At 42.3% G+C, this 10,804-nt stretch overlaps 1 protein-coding gene across 1 annotated transcript; it reads left to right on the forward strand.

Annotated features, from left to right (window-relative positions):
• Nucleotides 1-2,201: 2,201 nt before the first annotated feature.
• On the forward strand, nucleotides 2,202-10,161 carry ubac2 (UBA domain containing 2). The gene is made up of 10 exons (XM_079729351.1): nucleotides 2,202-2,333; nucleotides 2,623-2,747; nucleotides 3,249-3,368; nucleotides 3,471-3,577; nucleotides 3,817-3,940; nucleotides 4,646-4,693; nucleotides 5,248-5,356; nucleotides 6,138-6,280; nucleotides 7,946-8,098; nucleotides 8,474-10,161. The coding sequence occupies exons 1-10, from the start codon at nucleotides 2,303-2,305 to the stop codon at nucleotides 8,579-8,581; spliced, it is 1,068 nt and encodes a 355-aa protein (XP_079585477.1). The 5' UTR covers nucleotides 2,202-2,302; the 3' UTR covers nucleotides 8,582-10,161.
• The last annotated feature ends 643 nt before the right edge of the window (nucleotides 10,162-10,804 follow it).

A 10,804-nucleotide genomic window follows, 5' to 3' on the forward strand; every position in this document is an offset into this window, starting at 1 on the left:
CATGTGCCTGTGCATTTCTAATCATGTGTGAGAGAAAGGATTAAGCCAAGCCATTGATTCTTGCTCCATTTCCAAAAACCCACACGTAGGTATTGACAGACACCATGATAAAGGGAGTTTGTTCGCTGTGGCTGAAATATGTTGACAGAGCACTATCTGTTGGTCCGCAACATTTTATTTAATCATGTCCCCCCATTGGATGAAAAACGAAGGGCACATTCTTAGGGTGGAAGTCTTTAAGGGTGACATTTTGTTGAGCTTCACAGATAAAGGTGAAAGTAAAATGGTAATAAAGGTGAGAGGAAAAACATGAATCTTTCCAGAAACATTTAATACTTAAATGAGATCTAATTTAATATAATTGATGTGCTTAATTATCGAGTAAACTAGATGTGAATATAAAAGCAAAACAACGTTTAAGGACGTGCTATATATTTTACTTTATAATTAATGAATTCAATCATCTAAAATAATTTAAATACAAACCACTTTGTATTTGTGTTTTTCTTGCATTTGAACACTGTTAGTCATGGTTACACATGACAAAGGATGTGTGTTGATCAGTGGGCAGTGTCCTGAACACAATGAACCTTCAACTGTGGGCAGATTTCTAATGATTTGTCAAAATAATGTCTGGATGATTCATCACTTTGGTCAGTAAGACCTCTGGAAGGCTTGACCCAATAGACACAAGTGGAACTTCTTTCTTCCTTTAATCTTTTTATTTATTTATTTGTGACGTCTTTATTTTTAAGTCTTTTCGTTCTTTCTTGATTTCTTAATCACTTTCTCTCCTCAATTCTATCTGCTATTCTTTCAATCTATCTTACTAGGTATCTATCTATATCTTTCTCTCCCCCCCACACACACACACAAACACACACACACACACACACACACACACGCACACACACACACACACACACACACACACACCCACACACACCATACCCTTCCCAACCACCCAGTAGCATTGTCCTGCTGAGAGGTGTGTAATGGAAAAGATAAATGGGGGATAAAGCTAAGGTGACAGGACTGTGTTCATGTGTGCGTGTGTGTGTGTGTGTGTGTGTGTGTTCATGTGTGTACTGCACAACAGACCTGCAAGCCATCTGCTCATCTCCTCTTAATGAACAAAGCAAACAGCAGGAGTCAAGGCTGTCTCCAAATCTGGAGTCTCTTTATTGAAAAACACACAAATGTGTGTGTGTACGTGGACAAGGACACACACACAGGCCCACATATGCACACACGCATACACACACACACACACACATATGCAGGCAAAAGCACACACACACGCACACGCATACACACACTTATTTGCCCTGTTTAATCTGATTAGCTTTGATTGAGAACAGGGGCAAAGCAACCTTTTTTAGACCTTACTCCTACATCAGTGACAGAGAAGGTCTGAAACACAATTAGCAAGCTGTTCTCGGGCCCCTGCTTTGCAGTCACATCTGACCACAGGCAGCCAAATAGACCTAATGGATGGGAACTAACCAATGGGAACTAACCTGCCGCTGCATCTGTGGGAGACCAGGAAACGCAAACTATTAGACAGCTGTTGTGCATATCTTTTCAAAATGTTCTTGGGTGTTTAGAAAAGCACCGGATCAATCAACTCGGGAGCAATTTGAATTGCATCCAGCCATGAAGGGATAATCTCTGAGAAAGAGAAACGTGCCTCTCACACTGAACACTAAAGAAAAAGACCGGGGAAGGAATTTCATATTTTGACAAGATTCAACACACCCAAGACTGAGTGATAGAAATACACAGCAGTGCATGTAAGTGTATGGAAGCATTGGTGTAAAGGTATTGTTGTTTTCAAAAAATTCTAAAATAATGTATAAAATATTTGCTGTTTTCATTTGAACTAGTTAACACTATTTACACTCAATTAAACTAAATTTGTCTCCAGCTACTTTTATGTTGGTAGTATTTTATACATATATGGGTAGTCAACTTGCCACTTAATACCAAGAAAAAATATTTTACCTCCCAACAAAAATATGTAATCGTAAACACATTTGAAAAATACCATAAATAACCGTGTTACAAATTGAATATGAAATGGTGAATCCATTTAATAGTAAAGTAACAGCGCCCTCAAGCGGATATTTATATATTGTACCGCAACAATCGCGCAAAAAGGACTTCTGGTCTTTTTGGGCTACTGTAGTTTAGCCTTTGCCCGTTTCTTCTCTTAACAGCATGGCTGATCAATTAAACTTTATGTCAGATTTCAGGTGAACATTTGTGCCTTTGCCCTGTCTGTTCTTCACACACAGAAACCATGTTCACGACTACGGGCTCTCGGGGATTATGTGAGTATTCCGCTTCACCGAAGATTATCGCAATGTTCCTCCATACTGATAAGCCATCGCTAGCTATTGCTGGCTTTGCGGCGTCATTCATAAACGATTTCCCCTGCCGAATGATGTCTAAACCATTTCCACTCTGAGTACAAGTATTTATGCAGTAACCATCAATGCGATGATATCTATAATGCTTGAGAAAAAAAGCACACCTTCCACTTTCCTTACCGCCATCCTTGCAAAACCATACAAAATAACTACAAGGTTCAATGGTGTCGGTATGTTGTCTTCCCCACAGACAAGGTCCCCCTGTCCAAAGGCTTACTGCTGGTTCTCAGTGGGTTAACGGTCATGCTGACGTTGCTGCCTCAATACCAAGGACTCTTCACGTACAACCTACAGGCCATCACCACCCAGCAGCAGGTAAGCTGTCAGGAGGTCATACATGATGCCTCATGCCTTAAGACTTGGTTATCTCTTTTTTAATATATATATATATGTGTGTGTGTGTGTGTGTGTGTGACTACTCACATATGTCATGGTAATGTAATCAGAGAGTTGTGTTCATTCATGCCACAGAATCCACTATGTTTAAAATGCTACGTTATAGCTATGTTTTAGTTTTGTAATGGCCTTCGTCCAGTCACACAACAATATTTATAAACTGTTGTCATGTCATAAACTGCTGGCAGACAGTCACTTAGTATCCATTCCATTCTAAGTGCATTAGGTCACACATGGGGTGGATACGTGCAAACCGCAAGTACATTTTTATTAAAAAATAGTTTTATGAGACGGATAGGAAACATATAGTATAGATTGTATTGATACCATCAACTCAAATGCTTCGTTATGAGCGACCACATGGGATTATGGGATATCTCAGCCTATAAGAATGAATCCCTTCTTCCTTTCAAACCGCAGGTGTGGAGGTGGGCGTTCGGCCGGCTGGTCTGTCTGGATCTGAAGGACACCATTTGCAGCAGCTTGCTCATCTACAACTTCCGCATCTTTGAGAGGCGATTCGGCACCAGGAAGTTTGCTGTGAGTTCTACAATGAGTTGAAGGGAATTCGTTGCTTCTTGATGACTTATAGCTTTGATTTTCCACCAACATAAGTGCTCCTGCAAACCTGTTGTGTTTCAGTCCTTCCTCTGGGGAACCTGGCTCCTGTCTGCACTGACTGACTTCCTGCTGGCCCAGGCGGTGTATTTCCTGTTTGACCACGAGGTGGAAGAGCTCCCGACAGGACTGTGCGTAGCCTGTTGACCCCACTGCTGTGTGTTTGTGTGTGTGAGTGTGTTACATGATGCAGGGTAGACATAAATGGAAATAGGTGTTGGTTTTGTTCTATGTCCTGTTTATCCCTAATTGAATGGACAGGAAGAAGTTATTTAGAACAATCGTTGAGCAACATTGTGTTAATCGTGACTTTACTTGAAGAAGGTCTCCTTGTTGATTGGCTCTCCCATCTTCTTTCCCTCTCTCCCAGGCTGTCCCCCATCTTCTCCCTGTTCGTCCCTTTCTACCTCTCCATCCCCAGGGTACCTGTCACTCAGGTCTTGGGACACATTTCAATCACCAACAAGACTCTAGTCTACATCGTGGGTCTGCAGGTGTGTATTTGTACGTTTTCTCTCTAGGACTTCCATCCGCAAGAGAGTAGTCAGTTTTATGCCTATAACAATGCTAGGCATGGTATTGGGTATGGACCTCGCAATAGGATATTACCTAGATTTTTGAGCTCCGATACGATATATATTGCGTTTTTGTAAATAATGTGATTCTACAAATATTGTGATACATTATTATTTGGAGTGGTTTTATATTTTGTTTGATTTAACGTTGGATTCGGGTATATATAGGTCTGCTATTCTCTTTTAAATGAATGCTGCGGAACAGAACAGAACATAGTTTAGGCAAATTGACGTCCGGAAATGCACTATAGCGCCATCTGTAGGACTGTACCACGAAGGTAACATTTACAATTGTGGCTTGCATTTCTTCATTCTTAATTTTCATTATTTATTTAGCATTGCAGAAGCAAAGATCCAGCCTCGTGCCACAGACAATTAAATATTGTAAATTTGAAATTGTTAGTTACTATAATGACTTCCTACACATTTTACAAGAATACAAGCGCATCATGTTGGGTGGGATGTCATTTGTTTACTGCCACCAAGTTATTATGAAAAAATTGAATCCAGTTAAATACAGGATGGGTGAATGCTGAGCTTGTACGCTCCAAACGCATGTAGAAGACGGTGTAAGTAGTGCTTCAGATGTAGTCTCTCTGTTGAGCTGTTGCTTCTTTGTTCCAGCTTCTCACCTCTCATGCCTTCATGTGGCTCATGACACTCAGTGGATTGGTGAGTTGCTCTCTGTTTACCACCATGGCTATCTTTTGAAGTATCGATGTCCCATATTTACAGTGTGTTGCCCAGCTTGGCTTGGCTGCTCCCTGGCTGCCCTCCTAATTCTGCTTTGGTGATTCTGAATTTAGGCCAGGGATCGGTAATTCAATATGAATTGATCTTCTCCCACTTTCATTATGGATCGGTTGTATTTGTATTGTGTTATAAGATAACGTGTCAGACTCACAATACTTAAAATAATAGATGTTGAGGGATATATAAAGATATTCTTCAGGGACTTTTATCGTTTGGCCCACGAAGCTCCATATGAATCCACCACTTTCAGCACTTTCATCGAAAGCCAAATGCAGTACATTCAGACACATGTCCTTCTTGGAGCGAGTTGTCATAGCAACTTAAGCTGCAGTCATCAGGACTCAAACCCAGTACCTTTTCGGCTTGGAGTAGTAACCCCCATATAGAATATTTACATGCACAGTGCTTATCATCATAGCAAACAGGCCCTGATTGATATCCTGAATGCATCCATAGTTGTGTGTGTCCCCCAGATCTCAGGCGGCCTGTACTACGGCGATGTCCTCTGGCTGCAGCGCATCTTCTTCGTCCCCGTCTGGCTGGCCAAGATGGGTCGCTGTGTCCTGGAGCCTCTCTTCTCCGGTAGGGCTCTTCTCCCCGGGCTGCATCAGATTGACTCACTCTCTAGGGCAGCATTACTCATTGCGCGGCTCGCAAGCCACATGCGGCTCGCCAAGCCTCTATTTGCGGCTCGCATGGCGGTAAAAATATACAGTGATATGATCATGCAGTGAATACAGATATTTAAAAAAACAATACAAACAATTATTTAAAAAATAAATCAACAGCGGCATTAAAAGGTGGAAATATAGCCTTGTCTAGAAAATATTTTTAAACTTGCTCGGCTCTACGCTGACAGCGGGGTTGCCAGATTGGCGGTTTTCCTGCATAACAAGAGAGAATGTGCTCTTTGGATGGACTTATTCTTATTAACTTATTCTTCAATAGCTTCCATGTTATGTGACCCAGTGTCTCCACATTATTCCAGAAAATAGCACACAGTCACACAAGTCTTCATTTTCCTGTCAAAGTGCACCAGATTGATGCATTCCAGGTTAAAAGGTACCAAATTTTCTTCCGGGGGAGCATGCCCCCGGACCCCGCTAAGGACCGGGTTCCCTCCACAGTTTCACAAAATTCTGTGGCAGACACTGCTTCAGGGAGGACATATTATTAAGCAGGCATACTTATTTATGACTGGATTTATAGCTTTTGATACTTTGCGGTAAAAATGGCTCTCCTGTTGACGTCGTCCTGTCAGTGCGGCTCTCCTGAAAAAAATAGTGAATACCACTGCTCTAGGGTAAACAAATGCTGCTTCTGCATGCACGCCTTCTTATTAGTGTGTGTGTGTGTGTCTCAGGCCCTGAGCCCACCAGCGAGAGCCCCCTGGGGATGGGCGCCACGCTGGACATCCAGAGGCAGCAGAGGATGGACCTCCTGGACCAGCAGCTGCTGCTGGCCGAGTACAACCAGGCCAGACGCAGCCCCCGGCCGCAGCCCCAGGTACACTCACACAGAAACACACATACGCACGCATGATCCATGCATAGATGGGTTGTTAGTTATTTCTTCGGCCCCGAACGGGAATTATGTTTATCACAGCAGCTCCAAACTGTATAAAACGTGACTACTAGGGCTGCAACTAACGATTATTTTAATAATTGATTGACCTGTTGATTATTTTTTCGATGAATTGATGAATCGGATTAAAAAAGAAACATTTGTAATTGCCGCATCTTTATTCAAAAACTGAACATTACTTCAAATTCACTGTGCAGACTGAAGTGTAAAAACATCAGGTTATTGCTCCAACGTCCCGGAACTATTAAAAGTAATATTAAATGATAGAAAAATAAAAAAAGATAACACAAAAACAACATACAATGTAAGATATACATTTATTTATATATATATATATATATATATATATATATATATATATATATATACAGTATATAAGGGATGTCCATGGTTAACCGGTAAATACTAACGGTTAAAAAGAAATAAAATCATCTTAATTTCTCTCAGATGACAGGAGATCGTTAACTTTTATTGATATTGATACCATTTTCGAGACTCCTTAACGATCCAAGTCTTTATTGATACCACTATTGATACTTTTCTATTATTTTGTTGAAATAGAACTTGTATTATTGCTTTAATTGCTGATAAGATGAACATAGCTAAAGATAGGACGTTAAACAGGTCATAATTCCATCTTTACTATCTATTTTATATTGCTGGGAAAACAAATTTTCGCCAAAATCTCATTTTGTTTTGCATTTGAGCACATCAATCATATTACTGAGCCGACCTGAACACATCACATTTGACACTGTTTGCTACTTTTTTTTTAAAGCTAACTAGCTCTATATCCTTCCGATTTTAACATGGATTTAAAAACTGGAGTACTATTTTTAAAAGACTTTCAGCTTTCTACACCGTCCGGTTATGTGATTACTACCGCTGCTTTGAATGACTGTTGATGCACGCGGTGCCGACTCCGAGTCCGTCTGCACACCGTCTGCAGCAGCAGCTAACAGAGTTTTTGGTTGGACTAGACGGATACTGAGTTGAAGGAGTTTTTTTAACCCAAAGACAGTGAAAGTACAACACTTTTATTTAGGCCTACAGTCCAGTGTTAAGATATGACCAAAATACAAGCTGTGGTCGCTCACACTAAAGCTCGCTGTGGGCGTGCATGAACCATGAACCAACCTGTCAACGGCTGGCTGTAAACTGTGCCGTGCCTACGAGTGACGTATTAATCGTGCGACTCAACGAATCGATGTCCAAATTCGTTGCCAACGCTTTTAGTAATAGATTTTTATCGAATATATCGATTCGTTGTTGCATCCCTAGTGACTACCAATTCTTTTGGTGTTCATACTTACAGAGATGTGTATGTGCATGAAATAATGTGTCTACAATACACACTCTTAAATATTGAGTTCTCACATGTTTAATCTCTTCAGTTTTATCGCTTGAATTTAACCCCAGTTGTGGGTAGTGTGTAATCAATAGGGTCATTGAGAGACTTGGCCAGTAGGCTATTGCTGATCCTCTCTCCTGAGAGCTGTTCAGTCCTCAAAGAGGGGAGTGTCTGTGAGTCTCCACCAAGTGGTGGAGACTCTTAACGTCCCTGTGTTTGGGGGCTCTGGAACGCAGGCTGGCATGTTGGACTGGAGGCGCTTCTTCCCCTCGCTAAGACGCAGGGGCCCCATCCGTGCCCCAGCCCAGCAGGCCCCCCCGGAGCAGACCCAGCCCTCCCCTCAGCCCCACCCCTCGCCCCTGGACGACTCCCCTCCAGCGGAGGAGCAGGTTGGTTGGGGGGTGTGTGTTGGGAGGTGTGCGTCATGATCTCTCATCGTCTGCTTGCCCATCACATGGGTTACATGAGCCAAAAGTGATCAATCATCCAAATTGTAATTATGCATTTTCAGTTCATTCACTGTTAATTCAGAATTGAGCGTTAGTTCTCATTTGTAACTATGTAGCCAAAAGTGTAGTCTCTTCTTTCTCCTGCCAAATTGTGTTGATTCTATCAGTTCCCTGTTTGGTTTGCTGACGTAACGAAGGCTAGGGGGCTGGTTTGAACATTCTCCCTGGTTGCTGACCTCTGTATTGCTGCCATAGCGGCTGTTCATTAAACTCCTTGTCCATGATTTGCTGCTACTGTTCCCCTCCCTCTCTCAGGTTGCCAGGTTGGTGGAAATGGGCTTCTCGCAGATCGACGCCCTGGAGGCACTCAGGGCTTCTAACAATGACATCAACATGGCAACCAACTACCTCCTGCAGCACTGAGCGGTCAGTGGGACCACCAGAGACAGAGGCGGTCAGGAGGTTAGGAGCAGAGGAGGTGGGGGTCTGCTGGGGAGAGCCAGTGCAGGAGGTGATGAGCTAGGGGCCCATCCGGTGGGCTCCCCCAACTAGGTTAGACAATCGTGGACGGGGTCAGCTTGTGCTGGAACCTAATGAGTGAAAAGCTGTCGCGTCCAGAGTCCACAGACTGTGCTGTGCTTGTTTTAAGGAGGTGTCGCAGCCTAGAGCCTATGGCCTCATAGCCATGAACATGTGGGTACTTGACCCTACGGATGTTTCCAATCGTACTTTCAAGGTCATGTAAGGTGTATCACAGTTTGGGATGAAGGCATATTGGAAGGCCATCAACCAGACATTAACTGAAATAACAATTAGTGACCCCCATACCGTCTACAATACCATTAATAAACGACTGTTGGTTGCTACGCTTGCAGTCCTAAAACCACTATGATCCTGAACATACTTGGACTTGGATGATCAGAACGAAAGACCCAATGACGTCGCCACAGCAACCGTCTAAAACGGGTACGGGCGGCAGCATAGCGCACCCGCTGACATCCTCTTGATATAAGGGATACACGTCAAACTCGCTCTACAAGTCACACTCGTCATCAAATTTTCCGACAACTTAATGTCTTCATCACAAAAGTGGGCCACGGCTAATCAGAAAATAACCTGAGCTATTTTTGTATATTTATTTTGTCGTAAGACGGCAAGACGTGTGGGAGCAGGTGGAGGCAGGGGGCTGCGTGGCGTACAGGCCCCGGGGTGTCCGGGTTTGATCCCCCGGGTCTCAAGCGCTGGATGTGGTCGTCCCTAGAGCTGTCACATGAACATTGTTTCATTGGCTGACCCTCCCTCCCAACTCCCCCACACGTGACTCGGAAGCTGGATTCTCATTGGCTGAGACATTGACGTTGTGTACCCACGAGCTCCTATCAACATGCGTGTAACACAGCTTCTTCTGTGTAACGTCAGGCTGTAGGAGCACGATCTCAGGGTTTGTGGAGCGTGTGTACTTCATGTTTGATCCCGGATTATTTGAATGTCATTGCATACATGATTGAATGCCTGTGTGCACGTCGTCGGTCAGCTGACGTGAGCTCTTCTGTCTTTATTGTCATGTTTTGTCATTCATAAACATGCTCGTTCATTATCATGCACACGTACAACCCACATAGGTTTTTTCAAATATAGAGGCTAATATGATTGAAATATTCCATTCTGTCTGTAGGAAGATATGTACCCTGCCAGCACAACACAGCTGTCTTAATGAAAACAATATTTATTATGCAATAAGATAAATGTATGAAGGCTATAAAAACTCACTGGTGTTTATGTAGATGCCTTTTAAAGGTTAATAAACAATACATTTACAAATTGTATTGTGACGAGAGATGGTTGCAAACCATGTTGAACGCAGATATTTATTTTCTATTTTGTATAATACCATTTATACATTATGTTGAATTGTTTTGTGGGCAAATGAAGATGGAGCATATGTATCACACGTGATGCATACAAGATCGATTCTGCATTGACAACTTGTTCTGTTGAATGGTTTGTCCTGATAGTGAAATAAACCCACTTTAAGAAATGGGAAAGGTGTACTTTTAAGTGATTTCTGTCCTCCGAATTTTTAGCAGTTTTAAATGGTTATCCAAAAGCATTTGTAAGCGTACTTACTATTTTCGCCATGGCCATGATGGAATTTTCTCGTATTCAATGCGAAGTTATATTGCTAATCACCTGGTCCAAATTTAAATGTATTTCTGTAATGCACTTTTCCAACACTAGATCGAGCCCTCGCTCCATTTCTTTCAGTTTTAGGCGAACATCTTAAGCATCAAACAACACATTGAACCCAAGAGGTCTTAATCTAATGCAAAGAGGAAATATGCCTCTAGAAAATATATTTGGCCTTCCTCCACGTTTCTGACAGAGGTTAATGGAAACCTAGCTGTTATTGGGTCCCAACTGGACACTTGTTTATACACAAAAGCATATTGCAAGTATTACAAGTATATTAATGGGTAAATATGTTAAGATAAACATGTGTGTGTCAACATATCATCTTTACCCTCTGCAACATGAACAGTTATATAATGTCCAATTGACATCATCATTATGGCTGTGATTTGCCTTGCCAGCTCAAATGCTGGGTGGTGGGGCTGGAGCCAGGATCCCTGCATGTCTTCCTGGTCC

The sequence above is a fragment of the Pollachius pollachius genome (genome assembly GCF_949987615.1).
Source record: "Pollachius pollachius genome assembly, chromosome: 2".
In the NCBI taxonomy this organism is placed as follows: Eukaryota; Metazoa; Chordata; class Actinopteri; order Gadiformes; family Gadidae; genus Pollachius; species Pollachius pollachius.

What these genes read in the sequence shown, in the direction of transcription:
- ubac2 (XM_079729351.1), top strand. Translation starts at nt 2,303, where the DNA reads ATGTTCACGACTACGGGCTCTCGGGGATTAT. An exon ending in TCTACATCGTGGGTCTGCAG is followed by an intron (nt 3,941 to 4,645) that starts GTGTGTATTTGT and finishes TCTTTGTTCCAG; the next exon opens with CTTCTCACCTCTCATGCCTT. An exon ending in TCATGACACTCAGTGGATTG is followed by an intron (nt 4,694 to 5,247) that starts GTGAGTTGCTCT and finishes TGTGTCCCCCAG; the next exon opens with ATCTCAGGCGGCCTGTACTA.